General features: G+C 37.9%; 1 protein-coding gene across 3 annotated transcripts in view; it reads left to right on the top strand.

Moving 5' to 3' along the window:
- The window catches only part of PTPRQ (protein tyrosine phosphatase receptor type Q), a 253,107-nt gene that overhangs the window by 17,740 nt on the left and 210,594 nt on the right, over positions 1-24,773 (top strand). For all 3 annotated transcript variants that reach the window (XM_053658806.1, XM_053658807.1, XM_053658805.1), the window contains exons 11-16: positions 5,415-5,675; positions 7,775-7,905; positions 8,086-8,215; positions 9,262-9,412; positions 9,857-9,963; positions 12,262-12,359. In XM_053658806.1, the coding sequence (XP_053514781.1) occupies positions 5,415-5,675; positions 7,775-7,905; positions 8,086-8,215; positions 9,262-9,412; positions 9,857-9,963; positions 12,262-12,359 (878 nt within the window). The remainder of the gene's footprint in view (positions 1-5,414; positions 5,676-7,774; positions 7,906-8,085; positions 8,216-9,261; positions 9,413-9,856; positions 9,964-12,261; positions 12,360-24,773) is intronic.

The following is a 24,773-nucleotide window of genomic DNA, read 5'->3' as shown; positions in this document are numbered from 1 at the left end:
TTATCATTGTTATAAACATTAGGGATGAAAATGCAAAGTGATGTGATAGAGGGTGATTGAAGAAGGGTGGAGAGTTCTGTTGTAAACATGCTGTAAGAGACGTGTTATGTTTGAATGGATACTTCAAGTGTAAGAAGGAGCCAGAGAGGAATTAGATGGAGAAGGATACTTTAGATATACACAGCTACCATGAAGGCTGGACAACAGAAAAAAGTTTGGTATATATGAAAACAAAAAAGGCCAGTATGCGTGGTGCCTGATGAATAAGGAGAAAGGTGTTTGGGAATGGTACTGGAGAGGTATTCAGGGGTCAGCTCACATAGGTCTCGCGGTCCATGCTTTTGAGTTTCTCCTGAGATGATGGGAAGCCGTTGAGGATTTTATGCAGGAGAGTGACAGTGTGAACTATGTTACAAGCTACATGCAAAGAATGGTTTGTGAAAGGGCCAGGAAACTGGCTAAGGGGTTGTTGTAGAATGTAGACAAAAAGTTGTGGTGGACAAGATGGGAAAGGGCAAACACATTTTATATGTGGGGGTGGGTGGTCCATACTTTAATGCTGGTGCACTGGTGATAAATAAAGGAGGCGAGAAACTCAGGGTTTTGACTTGAGCAATCTGGGTGGATAGTGGTGACGCTGAGGAAGGAAACATCACTGGACCTCACAGGCCGTGTGGCTCTCAGTAAGGGCAGCCTGGCGGAAGAGTGATTGGTCCCCCCACATTGTATACCAGCCGTGTCTACCTTCAGCTAGCATGGAGTCTTCCTGTTTCACCCTCCAAAGACCAAAACTAAATTTATGAACGGCACTTTCATACTTAAATTTCTAAGAAAATCTACATAACGATAACTATCATAGAAAAAAGCTATGAAAAAGAAAACTACTAAGAAAGAGATATTGCTAAAAACTGTTGTTTCATGCCTATGATTTATTGGCAAAATGGAAGCACTAAAACTAATATGCATAAATGGGAAATGAACTCTAGTCTTACATCTGTCAATTTTTAGCTGTATGAGGTTAGAGTGTCTTTATATTGTCTCTACAGTTTTCTCTCTAACAAATTAGATCAATTAATACATTTTAAAATTGTCTTCCAGCTCGAAGTCCTATTTTTTGACTGTAGGGAACTTAGTATATTTTCACCCATCCTCCATCTAAAATATAAAAATTTTGCTTCCTTTCCTAGATAGTGATCTCTTTCAAAAATTTTTTCAGCTCTGTATATTCAGTTATAAGCATAGTTGTTCATTTTTTTTTAATCAAGCACTTATTTGTAAAACTGCTCTCCAACATGGAAGCTAAAACTTGAATGAACACCTGTAAATTTTAGGAAGAATAATAGACTATTGGGGTTTGAAGGCAGGACGGAGATCTTCTCACCGATCTGATGCTCAATTCCCATCACAGAGCCTCGGGTTCTTTTGTGGTGCCTGTCAGTGCGCTGTAGCAGGGATCCCAGGCAGACGGGCTCCCAGGTCCCAGGAAAGGCCGTCAAATGTGTAGAATCACCCATTTTGTCCCCCAGGTCTATGGTTCCTTTCTTTCTGGTGAATTATATGTATGTAGTTCCTTTGAGCATCCCACAGTTTTCTATAATCTTATTGGCCTTTCTGTCTACTTCTTAAGCTTGATAATCACTTTTGACATCACCGGATTATTTATCATTTAGTGTTTGTACTTGTCCCAAGATGACAAATATTAACCTATTCCAAGGTGCATGGGTAGAATTGATGCTTTCCAATGTATTAATTCAACCGGTATTGGTTGATGACTTTTATTTACTATGTTCTTTTTTTAAAGAAGATTTTATTCATCTTTAGAGGGGAAGGGGAGAGAAGGATCAATGTATGGTTGCCATTCATGTGTCCCTTGCTGGGAACTGGCCTGCATCCCAGGCAAGTGCCCTGACTGGGAATCGAACCACAGTCCATTTCCTCCTCTCTAAAATGAGAAAAACAAGAATCTTATCTACTTTATGAAGCTCATGGGGCTCAGACACCAAGCAAGCACTGTGGGAGTGTCTGTCATCGTCATGGCTTTTGTTTTTCAATGGGCGTGGAGGAGCCGTGGCCACTCTCAGTGGGAAGGCGAGCCGTTCCAGCCGTGCACGCAGACCCCCTTTGTTGGAGGAGTTAACTATACTCAAGTCTCTTGAGGGAACAAGAACTGAAGGGGAGCTGCTGTTTGTGTTTTCTTTTTACCTCTTGGTCTAGAAGAATACATTTTAATGTAGACCGGGCTTTCGGGAGACCTCCTTTTACCTTGTCTGTGATAAAAAGCCTTTGAATTTGGCCTAGTTCAGTTTATCTTATATTGAAAAAAAAATCACACAGCCCCCAGTGCTACCACTTCTTTTGAAAGAGCTTTTGAAGGAAAATGGTTGAGAAGAGCGGTCCCAGGAACAAGGATGGAGACCCACCAGTAGTCCCCAAAACATGTCAAAAGCTTTTATTTTTTTTAAAGTGAAGTCTTCTCCAACTTGAGTTTTCAGAGGTTCAGGATATAATTTTGAAGAGAAGGAAGAACTTTGTCCTACTCCACACCTTTTTAGCCGTGGGGAAGCCTCAGGTTTAATGCATTGTGTATTAAGGCAGTTGGCTCCCTCTCCCTGGACAAGTGAAACAGGGAAAAACCCACATTCATCATTGGAGGGACTGTCACTGACTCTGTGTTCAGAACTTAAACTAGACTCTGCCTATTTAGAGTTGTGTCTCTCCTGAGAAGATGTCTTTGGCACCCAAGAACATGAAAATGAATTGTTCCCATGACTACACCATCACTCATTTCCCACCCCCCAGATCTTTAATTGCTGCTCAAGGCACATTTAGAAACTTTCGCAGATCACTGCCCACAGATTCAGATGGATTGGACACTTGTGGGATGTTGTCCTATCCTTAGAAAAGCCACATTTACTTTAAGAGCTTTGTAACTGAGGAGAGCTGGATGGAATTTAAAGAGGAAACCTACACTAAATTAGTTATGGACAGAAAAAGAGAAATTAAGATAACCGCAAAAGGAAAATCATGGTAAGAGTGCCTTGAAACCCAGTAGTATACCATATGGAAATTTTTTATGGTTAGTATATTGAGCATTTTCTCATAACCACCAAGAATAGAAGAGGCAAGAAAGTTATATATGTTACAGTTGAAAAAACTGATGGATATATTGCACAGATTTTATGTTCTAGAATGCTAATAATATGTGTGTGCCTAAATCCTTTCACACAGTGCTGGCTCTATGTAAAGTAGCAGAAACACACTAATAAATATTTAACAGTAACTTAGAACAAGTTCCAGTGCATGAGACCAGATGTCACCAATAAAACAGAAAAGGCCATCTAATTATTCTCTGGAGGAAAGAAACATTTTTTTCAGGATATGTATTGTAAAAGAAGATATGTACTTGGAAGAAAGACAATATAAGGACTTACTGGATGGTATCCCAATAATCCACAGAGAGAACTGAGATTAAAACTGACCTGAAGAAAAATAATGGGAATTGAAATTGTCTGAAATTTCAAATCTGCTCTAAATAGCACAGAAGACTGAGTTAAAGCAAAGCTGTTTATAAGAGGTCAGAGAGTATAGAATGTCCTCCAAGCAGTTGCCAGAACCGTGTTCCTAAAAATGAAATGAAAGGCCTCCTCGAATTCCCCGTGCCTACAGGATGCTCTCTGATGGGTGGCACGCAAAGCCTCGCATAGACCGCATCTGGCCTCGAAGGTGGCCCTTCCAGGCCTTGTCCCCATTCCTCAGACCCCACAATTTTAACCAGCCTAAGGGTGTGCCTGACGCAGCTCCAAGCACTTTATGTATAAATACAATCTCTCATTTAATCATCATAGCGATCCTTCAAAGTAGATACTAGTCTCCTTCCCGTTTTAAGGATGAAGAAACCAAAGCACAGAATGACTAAGGAACTTGCCAAAGACACTCAGCTAATAAAGAACAGAAAGAACTTGATATTCCCAAACACATGAGGATGCCCTGTTTGCTTTCCATGCCTGGCTTAAACAGTCTCTTTGCCTGGCATTCACTTCCCACTGCCTCTCCCCCTCACACACACTCTTTCTGCTAAACTTGGACTGTCCTGTAAGACAGTGTCCTGTAAGACTCTGTCCTTGTACTGTACTGACTCTGGAAAGCCTTCCCCAGCTCTCTCTGCTAGAATTGTTATTTCTTCCTTTCTTCTCAGCAACTCTTTGTTCATTTCACCAGCTCAGCTCTTGAGACAAAATAGGATCTTGGACCAGGAATGGGAGAACACCGGTGCACAGGCAGCCAAGTCAAGACCCGATGGCCAGAATTAATGGCAGCTGGGCTGACCTCAAGAATGTTACCCCCCACCCCACTCCCTATTCAAACATGCAGAAGTAGTTGGTTTTATCTCCCTTCTAACTGTCAGTGTGGAAACTACTGATCCACATGTGCAGTTTTTAATGGAATTTATTGGGGTGACACTGGTCAATAAAATTATATAGGTTTTAAGTGTACAATTCCATAATACATCAACTGCATATTATATTGTATGTTCACCACCCCAAGTCAAATATTCTTCCTTCACCTTTATCCCTGCCCCATTGCCTTCTCTCCACCCTATTACCTTCTTCTCCCTCCCTCCACCCCGCTTTCCTCTGGCAGTCACCATACGGTCGAGGTGTGGCTGCTATACGACCTCTGTAGGGTGGCAATAATGAGCGGTCTGCCATGTTGCTCCACACATGGCATGAACACAGTGCAGCTGCAGAAAGCAGTCACCCAACCCTGAAATGTAAAATTCTGCAAGCCTGCCTTTTCCAGAAGTCCTTTCATTCAAGCCTGCCCCCAGGTTATAAAAACAGCCAAGCAGAGCCAGCCCCCAGCCGATTCAAAAGCCCTTCCTGTCCTGTGCGCTGCCTCCCTTGTGCTCCAGCATACATTTAGTAAAATCTGCCTGGAAATTTCTCTGGAGTTTCCTCTCGATTCATTTCCTAACACCAGTAACACTCTGATCATCTGGGTTTCTAGTTAGTGACATGTCTATCTATTTCTTGAGATTGGGAGCTCTTGGAGTGCAGGATCCTGTCCTTATTTATTTCATTTGATTACTTGTTCTAGGAATAGGTCCTCAGAATTATTCGTCTAATAAATAAGTATAGAGATGAAAACTTGGGAAATCTCAAAGTATATTTTTGAGACTATTACTGCAAATCAAAAAAAAACAAAAGTTAATTACATACTTCCAGTATACATGTAGGTATATGGTCTGCCAGAATATCTACCCATTTCTCTATCTAATGCCAACATAGAAAACATAAGTTTAATGCATGGGCATATAATATTTTCACAGATTCTAACAAAACAGACAAAATGCATGGAAATATGCTTGAAATTTGAAAAAACACTAATGGTAAATCTCTCTTTTTATCTTTCAGAGCCCAAACCAGTGCAAATTGTTATTCCTTATGAAAGTTACAGTACCTCTGTAATCTTATTTGTTCAAACACCTGATATTGGAGTGTTTGATGGCATACATATTCTAACTGAAGGAGGGCCAAATATAACTGTGCCTTTGAAACGTGACAATAAAATAACTGTTGCCAATTTAACCGCAGGCACAGAATATAATTTCTCTGTTTCTGCCGTCAGTGGGACTAAATTCAGTAATGCGTATCATGTGCCTGCAGTGAAAACATGTAAGTATTTTAGGACTTGAATAAGTTTTATCTTCATTTTGATTTTGTGTCACATTTCAAATTAGTTGACCGTGTTCACTGTAATGCAATAGTTTTCAAAGATCTTTTAAAATAATTGCAAATACCTCACTGCTGAGCCTGACCTTTTATTGCCCAATATATGGATAGAGCTAATGTGTAAAATTGAGGCCATGAATTAAAAAAAAATCTATCCATTAACAAAAAAATTCTTGCATATTAATCGGAATTTTCGATGCCTTAATCCAAAAGTGAGGCGTGTGAATAATTTCAAGCAGGTGAGGAGGACTAGATTACGTTATTTGAAAGTGTCTCTCAAAGTATGATATCTAACTGTTTGCTCTCCCTGTGCGGCCATTTGTCTGGAAAGAACTTGTATGTATACTCCTTACCTCTTTGAATATGGGCAGTTAATACATAGTATATTTGTTTATACCAGTACTCACACTTGGAGATTCTTATTGTTTTTGATTTCTCTTTTTTCTCCTTTTATTGAATTTATTGGGGTGACTGGTTAACCAAATGATTCAGGTTTCAGGTGCACAGTTCTGCAACACATCATTGGTACACTGTATTGTGTGTTTACCACCCAAAGAAAAGAGTCTTTCCACCACCACATCCCCCTGTACCCTCCTCCACCTCCCCACACCCCACCCCTCTCCCCAGCAATCACCATACTGTTGTCCAAGTCCATGAGTTTTTTCTCTTGCTTTTCCCCTTTTTTTGCTCAATCTCTCCACCCCAGCCCCCTTACCATACCGGCTGTCAATTTATCTTTTTAAAAATTTATCAAAAAGTCTATAAATATTAACTTTGAACATTTATAATATGTATAATTTATCTAAGATATTCATCTAGTATATGTAGAAATGAATGGTACAGAGTAATAAATACCATGAAAATATCACATGGGTTCTAAAAACATTAAAATTTCAACTAGATTATGTCCAGGTTCTTCATGATTTCCTCTTTCTGTCTATAAATCTTCGCATATATCAGACTAGCATGAGTCTTCTTTCTTCCAAATTATAATCTTTCCATTGCTGTTTAAATTTAACTTTTCCATAAGATATTCCCAAGCTGATGTCACAAATCATATTATTCCAACAGCATTTTAACATTTATAATCATCTCAGTATATATTTTATTTTTGCTTACAATTTTCATATTCATATTCTCTGCCTCTCTTCCTTCTACTACAAATCATCCTGAGTAGCATTCTCTTTGAGAATTTTTATCTTTGAAAATAATTAATAATTGATCATCTAAATATCAATATTGTGATATCATGCAGCAAAATATACCAATATCTAAGATGACAATCTAAAGCTGTCAGCTTTTTTCAGTTTTTCTGAAATAATTTTTTCTTTTATTCTAGATGAAGTCTTTAAAATTAGAAAAATAACCATAGAAGCTCTGCAGATAAAAATTTGCTTTTAGCCAGAGACAGTGAAATTAAGAACAATCTGACAGTAACCAGAGGGGAAGTGGGAAGGGGATAATGGGGGAAAGGGTGAAGGGTTTGCAGGAGCAACTATAAAGGACACATGGACAAAACCAAAGGTGAGCCAAATCAGGGGAGGGAGGTGGGGGTGGGTGGAGTTGCAGGGAGGAGGGGGAAAGGCAGAAAACTGTACCTGAACAACAATAAATTTTTTAAAAATATCTTTGAGCTTCAAGCACCATTTGATACAGAGGATTTTTTACTTTGTCTAAACTTCTTTGTCTCTCCATTTTCTTTTCAGCTTATGCTAATAGGTTCCGAGAGCTATAATCTCTTTTTCCTCTTTTGAATATTGGGAATTTGCTTCTATGTCATTTTTGCCGCAACATTGAAATTACTTGCCTGTAATGGTATTTACAATGACTCTGAGTATTGCATGATTAGCATATTTTATAAACTGTCATTGCACGTGTAAATGACTATTTTTAATTAGGGTAGAGAGATAGTCGATTAATACACTGTATTGTATTTTTTTTTTAAATTGCACTTTGTGATTCCCTTTTAAAGGGATAAATTAAAAGAAAAGGCAAGTTAGAAAACATCGAAGGAGAATTTGAGTGCGTTGTGTTTTGGGTAGGTTTGGAAGCACCATCAAATATCCACGAGGGAAAAGTTACCGACTCTTCCGTAGAAATTCTCTGGAATCGAGCTGGTGGGAATTTCCAGCGTTATGAAATCACATGCATAAACTCTGCTGCTGCCTTCATGGTACGTTATACAAGGCTCTTGCAGGAATTAAACTGGAATCTTTCATGCTGAATCCAATATTACTGCATTCTCACATTAGACAGTAGTGAAACTAAATAACCCCCAAGCTTTTTGGCTTGTGTTCGATTGTGGAGCACTTCTCAAGTGAAAACTTGCTAATGTGCTCCTTTGGATTGACAGGTCCAGAAAGTGGTGCAAGAAGCAGCAACGTTCTGGGACCTGGAGCCTGCCACAGTGTACACCTTTTCAGTTCGCACCGAGAAAGAAGGTTTTAAAGACAGTGCTCCCAACATAAAAGAAATACAGACAGGTACAGCCGTGTAAGCATGTCAGGTCTTATTCAGTGTTCGCATACTTCTCCCTTTTGGGGAAGTTTTAGTAAATAGTACGTTCTTTCTAGATTTTCTTTACTGGCCAGCAGTGTCCTCTTGGTCTTTTTTCTGTTTCCCTTTACATGGGTGAGCACAGCCTCTTTCCTGTATGTATTGCCAGATAACAGGGTGACTGATTGCCCAGGGTCTGGTCAAATTCTTCATTTCTGATTTAATTTCTGCATTGTTCAGTTAGGTAGACAGTGAAGCACCACTTCCCCAGTGTTAGGAGCCTATTCCCAATGGCAGATGGTACTTTATTCCATGGTAGTTGGATGGAATAAAGGATGACGAGGAAGGATGCATGCAAAATGTACATTTTCACATCTAGGTGAAGGGAAATTGTCAACTAGTCTGCTGAAATAACTGTTTCGGTTATTCTTGACCCTGATGCTCTGTATAAATATTGATGTATTTAGAAACTGGGCATGTCTAGTATTCTTTTACTGTCATAACAAGGAATAGAATGGAGAGATAAACCAGTAATTTTGTTCTTATATATGGAGGACTTTTAGAGAGGAAACAAAATGTATATTATATACTATTTAATTTCACATTTTCCTCAGGAGATAAAGGAAGCATTTCATATTTAGATTGCAATGAACTTTCCTAATGATTAATCTTGTTGCTATTTGGTATTTAATTAGAATGAGTCCTAAAAATCACTCAATGTTTCTGAGAGTGGTGGTTGTACAAGATCAAGGTATAATCTCTTTGAACATTTTACAGGCAAGAGAAATATTGAGTGTAATACTCCTGACACACATATTGACTTTATTTAAAAGTTTAAAATGATTCTTGCTGGTTTTTTTATATCTCTTTTGACTTTAAACTGTTCATATCTGCTAAGAAGAATAACAGGAATGTCTTGGTTACCCTCAGAGTTTGAAGAGAAGAAATCCTGAGAGTATTTCAGGGTTGTTTTAAAGGGGGTGCTTAGTGTGGTAGAAAATGTTATTTTGTGTGTGTATTTGAAATGCTGCAGCCCCCAGTGCAGTTGAATTCCTGAACCACAGCAGAAACTCAAATGCAGTAGCCATTAGCTGGCCTTCACCTAGAAGTCTTCTGGATGGATTCATTATTTCCATACGCAGTGAAAGCTTAATGAAGGAAGAAATGCTGCCTTCCACAGAAAGGTATGGTCGTGTTGAAAAGAAATTATGTCAAGTGACATGGAACACAAGGCTAACCTTTTATCTATATTTTTATAAACTATGTGAGTTGCTTAATATATAGAGAAATTAGAAACTTTGCAAGACAACTTTTTGGACTACAATGCGATTAGAATAACTGATGTATAGTACCACATTTATTTCTGCAAATAGATAATAATAAATTATTTCAGGGTGTTGTCATGTTTATGTGTGTAATATACACTCTTTGATTTGTGTAAAATGATTTTATGTCAGAAGCTATGCTTTCTAATTAACCATGAGTACTTAAGCATAGCAGATTATTTTCATGATAGACAATAAAAAACAAAACTTATATGTATAATTCTTTTGGTATTGTGAGAAGACTGAGTTTTCCAAATGTTTCTGAGCTAAATATCTTGACGTGTGACTTCCCTTGCTGTGTAGGACATTCACATTTGATGGCCTTTCTCCAGGGACTGACTTTTCAATTAGCGTTCTAACGACCAAGGGGCCGAAGAAAAGCCACCCTACTGTCCTCGTGGTTAGCACTTGTAAGTTCATTTTATATTTAATTAACTTTTCATGGGTAAAATTAAGGGAAATAGTTGTGTTTAATGCCAATGTGTAATTTAAAAATGAATGAATTTGGAAGAGGTTTATGACGTGCTTGAAGAGGAGCACTGAATTTACGTGGAGAAAATCTGAGTTATATTCCTGCCTTTATTGCTTATTAGTTATGGGACCTTGGGCAAAACTGTTACATTTTCACTTAGGAACTGAGAATAATTATTTCTGCCTAGCTATAAAATTTTGTTACTAAAGTGAAACTTTAAGTTCTCAGTTGAAGTTCAAAGAACTCTAAAACCCTAGGGCACTGTCATTATTAAATACTCACAATTTTTCTAATATTTTGACTGTATAACATTTTATGAAAAACAAACAACCCCCCCCCGGAATATGATAAAAATAAATGGTACTGTGTTTTTAATTGCATTCTCTGGGTTAAGTTTGCCTCTTTTGACCTTACTCACATCACTAACATGTCTGAGCATACTCAGACATCCCAAAGAGCATTGCCACTTGTGGGTCCTAGTTGCATGCATGTTGCTCCAGTGAACTCGGAATGTGAGAGGAGGCTTAATTTCAGAATTTGCATGCAGAGGAAGGGAAAACCCTGGGAAATGCAGCAAGAGTCAGATCAATTACTGGAAAAGAAACCAAAAAATTTGAGCCCTGATATATCAACATGGTCCTATGTGCTTAAATTAATACTTTAGGTCACCCCAGATTACCTAAAATGCAGGTTAAGGCTCAGAGGTGGTCGTGACTCATTATTTAAGGTAAGATTTAACTTAGGTATCTAACTCTACAACTGATATGACCCTGCTGCCTCTTATAATGACCATCCTAATAAAAACATCAGAAATAGATGAGAAATGGCTTCATATTTTAAAATGATAGCTCATTATTTTATATCAGTGAAAGCTGCTCAGATTGGAATTGTGTTGTTCTAGTTGTCACCATCGTCACTGCCATCGTTGTCATTGTTGTTAACTTGACCTTGCTTGCCCTTTGTCAGAAACCTTGCTAAGCATATGTCATGATTTAAATCATTTAATTTTCAGTGATAACCTTTATCCTGTCAGTTATAATAGTTGCATATTTTTTATGTTTTTTTAAAATGAGGCAGCTGAGGATTAGAGAATTTCAGTAGCTTATACAAGTTGACAAAGATTTGAATCCACATTTCCCTGACATCAAACTCTGTCCTCATAACTGCTCTGCTTTAGTAGAGGAGCCTCTGTGTTATAGGAAGGACTGACTCCCCCCATTCTTGGCTCTGTGACTTTCTACAGAGCACCATTCTATGTGGACCTCAAGTTCCTCATTTCTACACTGGGTTTGAGAATATTTTCTATATTTTTAGAGGTTGTTGTTTTGGCTTTTTTTTCTCAGACAAGGTTAGAAATCTTTATTTTCATCTTTTCTACTTTGTAATTTCATTTGTGTCTTGTACCGTATATAATTTTTTATTTTATTGTACCTCTCTTTCTTTGAAAGCCAACTGAAATCCATTTAGAGGTAGATGAAATATTTAAAAAGGTAGAAAATAGAGCTAAAATATGTTAAGATAATGTGGGGGAATAATCATTATAATAGGAAGAAAATACGCATCACAGAAAATGGAATAAAAAAGATTGTGAATCAATAAGGCATATTTAATTCTGAGCTGAATTCCAATAAACTTAAACCAGTATGTAAATAGGAACAAAAATCTCATGCAAAATTTGAATTTAGGGATGAAATTATTCCCCAAAAAATAGTATTAAATTTTTTTCAGTTAAGGAAAGCAATGCAACATTTCAATTTGAAATATAAATTAGAAGTAGAGACATGTTACTAAAAGGAAAATAAATTTCTAGAACCTTCTCAGATAAAAATATCTAAAAGGCAAAATAATTTGTGAACTTAAAGAAGGAAAATAGACGTATTTCTTGTTTTGTGCAATACCATAGAATTTGAAGTTAAAAATGCCAATTGTAATAACTGTACACTGAATTATGCTATGAGGAAAAAAAACATGTCAGTACCCATAGTTCATATCATTTTACTGTGGAAACAAGATTTCTAGAAATTGTTTTTTCCTTTCTTTGCAGAGATGAAGAGACTGAGGCTCAGGGTAAACAGCTTGCACAAGATCACACGGTGCTAAAACTGACTAGAAAAACCTAAGTGTCTCGTCCTCTCTGTCACAGTGTGATATCAAAGCTTATCAGTCCAGTGTAGATAACATACTGTTAGAACTTTTTTTAAAGATACTGTTTCTGTGTCTTATTTAATCCCCCTAGATCCAGACCCACCATCGGATTTACTGATTTTGGGACAGGAAGAAAACACAATATATCTGTCTTGGAAACTCCCACAAGGAGGCTTTGAAAAGTTTCAGGTAAAGAGCAGTGCTGCTGTCATACAACCTAGATGTTTATTGAGGTCTTTATTTTACTCCTTTTTGTGCCTCATTTTACATTAGTGGTTTTAGAAATCGTAGGACCACTTCTTAAATGTACGGTTTTCTATATATATATTTTTTTTATTGTTTATGCTCTTACAGTTGTCCCAATTTTCCCCTCTTTGCCCCTCCCTCCAGCTCACTGCCGTGTCCCACAGTCCATCCCCCACAGTCCATCCCCCATAGTCCATCTCCATTGTTCATGACAACGGGTGATGTATGTTCATTGTCTAATCCCTTCACCTTATTTCAACCCATCCCCACTTCCTTCCTTCTCTCTTATAGTTGTCTGTCCGTTCCATGTTTCTGTTCCTCTGAATCTATTTTGCTTGTTTGTTTATTTTATTCATTAGATTCCAGTTATAAGTGAGATCATTTGGTGTTTGTCTTTCATTGACCTGCTTATTTCAATTAGCATAATAGTCTCCATTTCCATCCATGCTGTCACAAAAGCCAAGGATTCCTTCTTTTTTACTGCCATTTAGTATTACATTGTGTAAATGTACCATGGCTTTTTTTATCCACTCATATACTGATGGGCACTGAGGCTATTTCCAAATCTTGGGTGTTGTAAATAATGCTGCTATGAACATTGGGTGCATATATTCTTTTGAATTGGTATTTTGGGATTCTTTGTATGTATTCCCAGAAGTGGAATTGCTGGGTCAAAAGGCAGTTCTATTTCTAACTTTGTGAGAAAACTCCATACTGTTTTCCAGTCTGCATTCCCACCAATAGTGCACTAGGGTTCCCTTTGCTCCACATCCTCACCAGCACTTGTTGTTGGTTGATTTATGGATGATAGCCATTTTGGCAGGTGTGAGGTGATATCCCATTGTGGTTTTAATTGGCATCGGTCTGATGACTTGACTTGAAATGAGTTTGGATTTTCAGTGGAGATAGATGTGTGCATACATAGTACCAAAAGGTGAATAAAGGCATGATGGTGCTGGAGGAAAATGCCTCTGTGATGGCACTGGCCAGAATAGCAATTCCAGCAGTTAAAGCTGGTGATGTGCCACAGGCTCCCTTTCAGCTCCTTCCTGCAGATTTAGTTCAGAGTGGAGACTTCCAGCCTAGAAGGGTTCAGAGTAGCTGTGCATAGAAGATACCTTTCAACAATGTCTATAAAATAAATCTCTACATTTTCATGACTCTATTTTTCATAATGTAACCTGGCATCATGTAAGGACATCTTGTACATGCCTGTATGGTTTGTACAGATAATGAGCTTCCAGGGACAGTACTGTTGCTTTGTATTTTGTGAGGGCAAACAACTATTCCATACTGTCATTGTGGTAGAAAACAGCGATTTTAGTTGTAAATAACAGAAAACAACCTGGAATAGTTTAAGCAATAAAAAAATTGTGTTGTCGTAATACAACTCATGGAAACCAAGGAAAAGAATGAAACTAAGTATTGGGAAGAAATGAAATCAGATATTTTAAGCCCATTGAAATTCCAGAGATTATTTTCTATTTCTTATGTTCATCTGCCTTAAGTTTTTTGTTTTCTGATGACTGGCTTTCTCTGTTAAGCAATCCATGTAGTGAGTGGAAGAGTGCCATACACAATTTTCAAGTACAAATGGTGTATTACCAGCCACAGAGAACAGATTCACCCTAGATTCCTAAGGAAGGGATTGTTATTATTCCAACTGGGACGAGACACCCAGTTTTAGTTCTAGTCAACAGTGGTTATAGGTTTCATCTCATATTAAAATGGTGGCAACAGGTTGTGTATGATAGAGGGTGTAAAGAGAATCATTAAAGTTTGGGCAAATGTGATAAATGGTGTTTCTTATAAATAAAAAGTAATATAACATTTAATAATCTATAGAATTGATGCAATATGAAAGGAACCAGAACAGTAAAATTACCAGATACTTGAAATAAATTAATTAGTACATCTGGATTTTATATTTGAGTATTGAATTCTTAACAATAAGAGAAGGTAATGTGCAATAAATGACTAATGAACAAATTCACCTTTATGTATAGTATCACTAGTGATAGAGGGATGTGGTAGGCAGAATAATGGCCTTCCAAATATCTATAGCCTAATTCCCAGAACCTGGAATATAATATCATATGGCAAAAAGAAATTAAGGCAGCAGATGGCAGTAAGTTTGCTAATTAGTAGGTTTTAAATAGGTAGATTATCACTTATCTGGGTGTTTCAGTAGAATCAGAAGGATCATAGATGTGGAAGAGTGATCTGTGTGGTAGAGATGGAAGGAGACCATAAGCCACAGAATGTGGATGGTTTCTAGAAGGTGGAAAAAGGTTTTTATTTTTGTGGGTGTGTGTTGAGATATTATTGTCAATGTTTTCTGATTAACTTATTAAAAGGATATATCTTAGGAATCTAGACAGATGAAATGGTAAGAACTTTGAATGTCTCTGATACTTTTAGTACTCTAGGCCAGCTCTAAATCACAATTTGACAGTAGTCAATTAATGATTCAATTTTATTTTTTATTTTATTGATATTGCCATTACATTTGTTCTGTTTCACCCCCTTCGTTCCCCTCCACCCTGCACACCCCTCCCCTACCATTCCTCCCCCCTTTAGTTTATGACCACATGTCTCAGGTTCTTTAGATTCTGTATTTCCCCTACTATTCTTACCCTCTCCCCTATCTATTTTCTATCTACTGTCTATGCTACTTATTTTCTGTACCTTCTCCCCCCTTCTCCTTCTCCCACTCTCCTGTTGCTAACCCTTCATGTGATCTTCCTTTCTGTGGTTCTGCTCCTGATCTTGCTGTCCTCTTAGTTTGCTTTTGTTTTAGGTGTGGTTGTTTAATAACTGTGAGTTTGCTGTCCTTTCACTGTTCATATTTTGTATCTTCTTTTTTTTTAGATAAGTCCCTTTAACATTTCATATAATAAGGGCTTGGTGATGGTGGACTCCTTGAATTTGATCTTATCTGAGAAGCACTTTATCTGTCCTTCCATTCTAAATGAAAGCTTTGCTGGATAGATCGATCTTGGTTGTAGATCTTTGGATTTCATGACTTGGAATACTTCTTTCCAGCCCCTTCTTGCCTGCAAGGTCTCTTTTGAGAAATCAGCTGACAGTCTGGTGGGAGCTCCTTTGTAGGTGACTGTCCCCTTATCTCTTGCTGCTTCTAGGATTCTCTTCTTCATTTTAATCTTGGCTAATGTAATTATGATGTGCCTTGGTGTGTTTCTTCTTGAGTCCAAATTCTTTGGGACTCTCCGAGCTTCCTAGATTTTCTGGAAGTCTATTGCCTTTGCCAGATTGGCAAAGTTCTCTTTTATTATTTGTTCAAATAAGTTTTCCACTTGTTGCTCTTCCTCTTCCCCTTTTGGTACCCCTATAATTTGGATGTTGGAATGTTTAAAGAGGTCCTGGAGGTTCCTTAGCCTCTCCTCATTTTTTTGAATTCTTGTTTCTTCATTTTTTTCTGTTTGGTCATTTTTTTCTTCCTTCTGGTCTACTCCCTTTATTTGAGTCCCAGTTTCCTTTTCATCACTATTGGTTTCCTGTGCATTTCCCTTCATTTCAATTAGTTTAGCCTTCATTTGTTCCTCTAATTTGTGACTAAAATCGACCAGTTCTGTGAGAATCCTGATCATCAGTGTTTTGAACTGTGCATCTGATAGGTTGGCTATTTCTTTTTTTTTAATTTTTAAAAATATTTAATTTACTTATCTTTAGAGGGGAAGGGAAGGAGAGAGGGAGAGAAACATCAATGTATGGTTGCCTTTTGTGCATCCCCTGCTGGGAACTGGCCTGCAGGGAACTGGTCTGCAACCCAGGCATGTGCCCTGACTGGGAATCGAACCTCGATTGTCTGGTTCGCAGGCCCGTGCTCAATCCACTGAGCTACACCAGCCAGGGTTGGTTGGCTATTTCTTGGTTGCTTGAGTTATGGGCTCTAGGACTTTGAGCTCTTCTTGAGCCATATTTTGGTCTGTTCACGCCTGTTAAGTATGAGAAGTGGAGCCTTAAGTGTTCACCAGGGCGGGGCAACTCTGTCGCTGGTTTGTGACACTGTATGTGGAGGTGGGGTCAAAGAGGGGCAATAGTGGTCCTCTCTGCTGCTTCCTCCTGCTGGGGTCCATGTGGTCTGTCTCACTGCTCGCTCCTTCGCTGGTTTATCTGTGCGCGAAAGTGTGACCGCGGTCAACCTGCTGCCTTGTGCCCTCACTGGGTCCACCTGTTGCTACCCCACACCTGGGATTTGCCCAAGGCTGCCTGCTTGCCTGGGGGGGGGGAGGATCTTTCCTGCCCGACCCGCTTAACTGCTGGCTCCGCCCCTCTTACCGGGTGGCCGAAGGGTTCGTTGTTGTCGGACTTCCATATAGTTCAATTTTCTGTGTTTTGGCTGCGTTTTTGTTGCTAAAACTTTATTGTTTTTAAACTTGGTTGTGTGAGAAGGCACAATATTTCCACCTATGCCTCCATCTTAGTGGAAGTCCCAGAGAACATTTTGATGGTTGCCAGATGAAAGGAAATTTGGGTGTAGAGGTGAAAAAGATAAAGAGGTTTAGAAGTACAGATTGGCAGTTACAGAACAGAATAGTCATGGGACATGTAAGTATGGCACAGGAAACAGTCAATAATATTGTAATAACTATGTCTGATGTCAGATGGGTACCAGATTTGTCAATGTTATCACTTCATAAGTTAATAAATGTCTAATCACTGGGTTGCGTACCTGAAACTAATATAATATCGTATGTTAATTGTAATAGGAAAAATTTGAAAAAATACTTTAAAATTACACATATATTACTCACTCATTAACCTAAGTTTAAAATATTTAAGTAATTTTATAATAAATTTTTGTTAATATTATTAAATAATATTACATATACAAGACATTTTTATAGATCTATGTGTAAGACTTGTATAAAGTGTAAAGGCTTCTGTGGCTCTCCACTCTCTACCTAATGTTATGTCTACTGCTTACTGTGATCTTTAGAACCAATGAGTGACTTCAATGTCATCTTCTGTTTTATACCTCATGTTTCAACTGAATTGCATTGCCCACTATTATGTATTTTATGTTTTCTGGACTCTATTCTTTGGCCATATTTTTCTTTTTACCAGACTACATTTTTCCCATATATTTCCTTGACACTTCTTTAAGACTTTGTTCAGAAATTATTCCTTCCACAAAAATTCCCTTAACACCATTTATCAGCTTCCCATACTAGAGCATTTAGTGTTGTCCCTTGGCTACTATCTGTCCTTCATGTCTGTATGTACTTTTTCACTGAACTGTAGTGATTCTAACTTAGAATTATTGTAAAAATCTCTCCCTTCCTTTCCGTCTCCATTTTACATGCCTCAGTTCAGACCCTTACCATTGTTGCTGGTTCTGTCTTCCCCCAAGGATCGAAGTGACCTGTAAAACAATTCTAAATCTGTTGAACCATCATCTCATTACCTTCCTATGTACTCATCTTAAATTCCAGACTCATATTGTAAATGTATTACTCCTTCTTTCTTTAATAGCACATACCTCTTTTAGATTTAAATATCTGTGTAGGTTTTTTTCCTCCCTGAAATGATCATTTATGTATTCTTTACTCTGACCATTGTTTTGGAAGGGAAGATGGCTTCCCCAGCTATTTCTAAAAATAGTTACTTTCTTCTCTGACCCACACAACTTTATTTGTCATAGCATTTGCACAATGCACTCATTATGATGTCTGCTCACAAACAGACATCACAACACATTAGGTTTCCACCACACATTGAACATTCCTAGGAAGGGACAGGTTCATTTAGCAGTGCAGTGCAAAGGGAAGCAAATGGAAGGGAAGAACGGTTGCCTCCCAGATTTTATTGTAGATAGAGGTGGAGCTGGTGTAGGGGCTTTCTGGAAGAACTAGAGGCCATGCTGTTTGAAAGTTTCCCTGAGCTTAGAGGAACAGGGAGCTAGGCCCTTTTTATCCTGGTTGAGTAGATATAGGGTAGACTGGGGAGAGGAGCGAGGATCTAAAAGTTGTCAATAGTCAAACATAAAAAAAATGGAGTCAGCTTTTTTATTACAATGCTGCAATTATTTATAGTTTAAGGTTAGAAGAAATAAGAAGGGTTTTTTGTTTGCTGGTTTGTGTTTTAAAAGATGAGGGCATTATGTATGCCTTCAGGGTGAGCTGAAAGCTTCCTGAAACAGAATCAATTTCATTGTCAGTAAATTCAACACTCAATATTCAAAAATCCTATGCCTTCAACAACATTCTTGTCTGCACAATGCTTGCTTACAGTCTAGAAGAACTGCAAATATGAGAATGGTAGTTACTAGACCAACATCTCTGTGGAGGCTGGAGTGGGTAAGATCAAGCCCCCAGATCCTCTAAAACAAAAGGAAGGAAGATGCTGTGTGTTAAGGTCTGCTTGATTAACCAAGGCAAATGCCTTAAATAAATCTTAAGTTATCAAGTATTGTCAGTTCCACTACTGAAATATAAATCCCATTCAGCTCTTAATGAGTTCTCAGAAAACCAAAGTATTTAAAAGTTCTCTATCAATGTCAAATGATAAAGTCTGCGTGGCATTCAAGGTCATTAAAATCTATATCATAGAGAACCTAAGAACACAAGTATCACATTTATTATGAGATTATGACATCAATTTTAATTTTTTTTCAGAAGAAGAATTAAGCTCTTAGTGATATATATATGCAAAATATTCTGGTAATAAATATCATAATAGAATTTTCTTTACACAGTAGAAATACTTACTTGTTTTGCCCAGCATTCTGAGAGTTCAAAAGATAGGGAACTTGTATTAGTGTGGACAAACTGTGAAATTCATTTAAACACCAAATATTTGTTCTAGTTAGTAATCCTCTCAAAGTATTAGATTGCTGACTTTCTTTTTCATGAGCATTGCGAGTACAAAACTATTTATATTTTTAAATAGAATCTCAGAGCTGTAATGGAATTGAAGGTATAATCTATTCCAAGCATAAAAATAAATATTAACTTGCATATTTAAGACCTAAGATGATTCACTGTGAACTTAGAGAAAATCAAATACTTGACATAGAACATTTATGGAAGTTTGCCATTTCCTTTTGTACATATTTTAACTATTTGTTATGAACTCTAAGTGAAGTCATAGACCAGTGCTGTCCAGTAGAAATATAACGTGAACCACAAGTGAAAGTTGTGTGTGCAACTTTAAATTTTCTAATAGTAAAAAGTAAAAAGAAACAAGGGAAATTAATTTCAGTAATTTTATATACCTCAACATATGCAAAATATTAACATGTAAACAGTATGTAAAGTATTGAGATATTTTATGTTATTTTTTATACTAACTTAAAAATCTAGTGTCTGAGGCCCTGGTTGGGTGGCTCAGTTAGTTAGAGTGTTGTCCCAATATGCCAAGGTTGTGAATTTGATTCCTGGTCAGGGCACATACAGGAATCAGCTAATGGTGTCCTGGCTGGTGTGGCTCAGTCAACTGAGCGGGTCTGTGAACAGAAAGGTCACTGGTTCAGTTCCCCTGTCGGGGTGCATGTCTGAGTTGCAGGTCAGGTCCCAGCTTGGGTGCTTGGGAGAGGCAACCAATTGGTGTTTCTCTCACACATGGATGTTTCATTCCCTCTCTTTTTCCCTCCCTTCCCTTCTCTTTCTTAAAAAAATTTCAACCAATGAATGTATAACTAAGTGGAACAACAAATCAACATTTCTCTTTCTGTCTTTCTCTCTCCCTTCCTTTCTCTCCCTAAAATCAATCAATCAAAAAAAAAATCTAGTGCCTGTTTTATACTTTTGAAAAGTCTCCATTCAGACTAGAAACATTTGAAGTACTCAGTAGCCACATGTGACAAGGGACTATCATTTTGGATTGCAGAGTTACAGTGAGTGACTGTTGTCACCAAGATAAGTGGAAGATGGTGAAAACCGATGCATAGGTGCCCATCCTAAACCCTACTTCTTTCTTGCAGACTTCTCTGATCTTATCAGTAGAGAATGACACTTCCTTGCACAAAGCTTTTATGAAGCTTCTGTTTAATGGTTTCTGTTATTTTCAACATGCTACTGTGTAATGCTATTGTTGATGTGCATGCGTTAACATCACTATTTCCTTGAGGAACATTTTAGCTCTCCTTGGGAGTAAACTTTCAAAGTTACTAAATGTGAAATAAAGTCTCACTTCCTTTTATTTGCCCATAGTTTCTATCTTCTAGACCTCATGTGCTAGCCTTTGAATACAATGCAACTTTGTTACACGTGCCTGTGTTCAATTATTTCATGATTTTACAAGGTGTGCTAGGCAGTATGTTGAACCAGAAGGATCAAGGCCCTGAAATTTCTTGCTTTGAATCACAACTTCCCCTCTATGGTGGGACCTTCGGCAAATTTTTTACTCTGTAGTCCTGTTTTGTTATCTGTTAATGAAGATTATTGTTATCCTATGGAATTGTTGAGAGGATTCAATGAAATAATGTTTGGCAACTGCTTTGCCCTCTGAGGGAAGGCCTTTTGTCTGCTTTGCTTACCTTTTGGTATCATTACTGAGGCCACTATCTGACACAGGGCTGGAGTCAATAAATATTTTTGAGTGAATGACTGATCATCAAGTCTTCACTGTTTATATTTCACAATCAAAGAAGCTGAATTTTAATGTAAATCTCCCTTTACCCTCTCCCTTGTCACACGGCCATTAGAACTCTCTTTGTTAAAAGTAAAAGTAAATGTATGTTTGTGCTTCAAATGTTTCTTACCCTGGCTTACAAGGTTCCACCTGTTCCTTGTTACCCACACTGCTCTTTCCAGTGTCTCCCACCTCAGGAAAGGACACAGTGCTGCAAATGCTTGCTTGGTTATGTTTGATTCTTCCCATTTGCTCATCCCTCAATTCATCAGCTTGTTAGTTCTGCCACTTCTACCTCTAAAATAGATTCTTACTGTGTCTACTTGCCTCCACCCCCACTCCACCACTCTTGTCCCAGGCACTATCATTTCTTACTGAGACCAGCAGCCTGGGTGGTAGATAACAACCTCTCACCTCCTGAATGGTCTGTTTCCATTCTTGAGTACCCTACAACCCAGTTTCCACAGAAGAGCCAGAGAGAACTATTAAAAATGTGGTGTGCCTCACTCATTCAGCATCCGCCATAGATTTTCATTGCTCTTCAAATAAAGTCTAAACTTTTTGCCACGGTCTCTAAGACCTCACCTGATTGGACATTCACCTACATGTCCTGCCTATTTAATTATCATGTTGAGAGCATATTTGGCTTTTTCTATTACTCAAGCACGTCCCCATTGCAAGGTTTTTATGCTTAACAGGCATTCTGCAGCAATATCTTGCCTCCAGTTTTGTTAATTTTTTCTTATCATTGAGTTTAAAGCTCAAATTTCATCTCCTCATATCCTCCACTGATTACTAAATCTAAATAAAGCTGCTCTTTCTGTTCACTCACAGTGTTGCTGATATATCTCATTCATTTATTTATTGAGTTGCTAATTGTTAAATGCCACACTAGAAATGTGATTTCCTGCAATCAGAAACCTTTGCTATCTTATTTACATGTAATAATGCAGGCCCTATAATAGATGCTCTATAAATATTTGCTGAATAAATAAAATTTTACTTACCAGTGTTCCCACATATTATTGAGGTAATGATGGAGGAAGACATCAATACTGGACATAGTTATCAGGAAAAGGTGGAACCTGAGATGAACTTTTAGTAATGGGTGAGATTCAGACTCATGGCCAAGAGGAGAGAATGTTCAGCACTAGCAAGTTCACAAAGTCAGGAGTGAGCATTCTATCTGTTGTCTGTAAATGTCATTCAATAATAAGGACATCTTTAATAATTAATCATTCATGAAAAATTCTATCCTTCTAGAATGATACAATTCATTCCTATATTCAGTGTAGGTATTCTCCAGTGAAAAATCTAAGCATTTTAAATATTAATGATAAGAGATTCATATTTTTATCTTTGTCTATCTGTCCTGATTCATATTATTTCAAAGCAAATGCCCATAGGAATGTCTTTTTATGCAGTTAACTGAAGCTATAAAATCATTTGTTGCTGGATAAAATATATAACCATAGCCTTACTTTTTACTATATAAATTAACATTTCTTTCAGAGACTGCAAATTATGTACTCATTATTAAGTGAAACTTATTTTAAGAGATCATATTAATCTTTAGGATTCAGATTATTTTTATTAACTATATTATATTACGCATGGTTATCTTAGTCTTACTAAACCAATGAGATTATTTGTTAAATTTTAATGAATTAAGCAACAGTATCCTGGTTGCTTAGCAAAGTGTACTTGCATAATTGGGATCATTTTCCTCATCATTTAAAATTAATCATCTCAAGTCTTCAAATTGTGCTTAAAAGTAAAAGTAAAGCATGAATTAAGTTTTCTTTTGTTGGTTTCTATTAGGCATGTGTAGTCCACACACTGGGAAACAAACATCTATTTTTCAAATTGCATTTTTAAAAGTTTAACTATTTCTCATCTTTAGATCACTACACTTCCTTTTCCTTCTACCCCTACATTAGAGTCTTAATATGTCTCTTTTTTATTGTATTTTTTTCATTACCACTTAGTCCCCTTATACCCTTCCTTCTTCCCTCTGTAATCACCACACTGTTGTCCGCGTCCATGAGGCTTTGTTCCTTTTTTCTGGATCCCTCCATTAATATGGCTCTTTTATACGTCTGAATTTACCATTCTATTAAGACATTAATTTTACTATTCAATGTACTTTTTCCTACCTTCCTATTTTAGACCAGAAGTACTTGGCATTCTACTTACTCCTCCGATCTTTTCATATGCCAAATAAGAAGAGGAACTGTCAGTGACACCTTATAAATCAATAAGCAGTGATGTGTGTCTAGACCTCATGATTATCTTCCTCCAGTAACAGAACACTCTTCCCACACGATGGTGAACATGAACATGTCTGTTTAGAAAATCTGACTCTGTCACATAATGTTTCTAAAAACATAGTAAAGTTAAAATAATTTAAAATTAATGTGATTACTTCATTTTTAAATATGTTTCTGTTTTACAATATGAAATAGAGTGATGAAAAGTAGAGATTGTTATGTAAGTAGGCTTTAATGAATAAACATGTCTCCGAGTTATTGGAACTATCAGACTGCTCCACTGGAAGTTTCTACAGGCAATGCCAATTCTAAAAACTTTAATGAATAATTGATTGGCTCGGGTTATGATAAAAGATGGGCTGACATGGAGTGTGACACTTGTCATCCATTCATTTATCAAAAAATCGAAGCACCTTCTTTAATCTGGGTGTCTGTTTTTGTTCTCTCCCTTGCTGGTTTTGTCTGCTCCTTTGGCTGACACTGACCAGCTTCCAGTGGCATCTGTTTAACTGTTCTCTCTCCTGGGACACGTGCCTAAGTTCTCGGGAGGTCCCTAGGGATGTCTCCACTGCCCGCTTCCTTGGCATGCTAGACTAGCTCTGGCTCAACCTTTTATAACCCCTCTCAGCTCTTCTCTCTGGTGTTAGATCCTGCTGCTTTTGCTGCTAGGGTCTGTTTGCACCAAGGCCAGCCTTCTTGGGTGGGGTACTGGGAAGATAGTTCAAGCCTGAGCTCTTTCCCTCTGGTCATACGTGACCATGGGAGACACTGGCATCTTCACCAGGTTAAAGGTGGGTGTACGGTACTTCCAGTCGAGATGAAGGTGTAGGTAGATACACTTTGCCTCTTCACACAACCAAAAGGATAACAACAAATTTAAAAACAAAAATAACCAGAACTTCCAGAAAACTGAACTATATGGAAGTCCAAAAACCAAGGAATTGATGAAGAAATATTCATTCAGACTGCTAGGAGTGGTAGAGACAGGCAGCTGGGCAGAGAGGATGAGGGGCAAGGCAGCAGCTGGAGCACTGGGGGTTCCCGTATTTGCATGTGGATAAACTGGGAAGAAAAACTGGGAATGGAGACAGACCTCACAACCCAGGGTTCCAGTGCAGGGAAATAAAGCCTCAAAGCCTCTGACTGCAAAAACCTGTGGGGCTTGTGGCAGTGGAAGGAGCTCCCAGCCTCAAATGTGAATTCACTGGAGAGATTCACAGGGTCCTAGAATGTACACAACCCACCCATCTGGGAATCAGCACCAGAAGGGCTCAGTTTGCTTGTGGGTAGTGGGGAAAGTGACTGAAAAACCAGCCCAGAGACCAGCAAGTGGCACTGTTCCCTCTCAGACCCCTCCCCACACAGTGCAGCCAAGGGGGTTGCCCTGCCTTGGTGAATACCTAAGGCTCCTCTCCTTACAATGTAACAACTATGCCAAGACAAAAAATATATGGCCCAAATGAAAGAACAAATCAAAGTTCCATAAAAA

Source organism: Artibeus jamaicensis, unplaced genomic scaffold, assembly GCF_021234435.1.
Source record: "Artibeus jamaicensis isolate MK-2021 breed Jamaican fruit bat unplaced genomic scaffold, CSHL_Jam_final scaffold_584, whole genome shotgun sequence".
In the NCBI taxonomy this organism is placed as follows: Eukaryota; Metazoa; Chordata; class Mammalia; order Chiroptera; family Phyllostomidae; genus Artibeus; species Artibeus jamaicensis.
The sequence above is the reverse complement of the archived record's forward strand: the minus strand, read 5'-3'. Positions and strand labels throughout refer to the sequence as shown.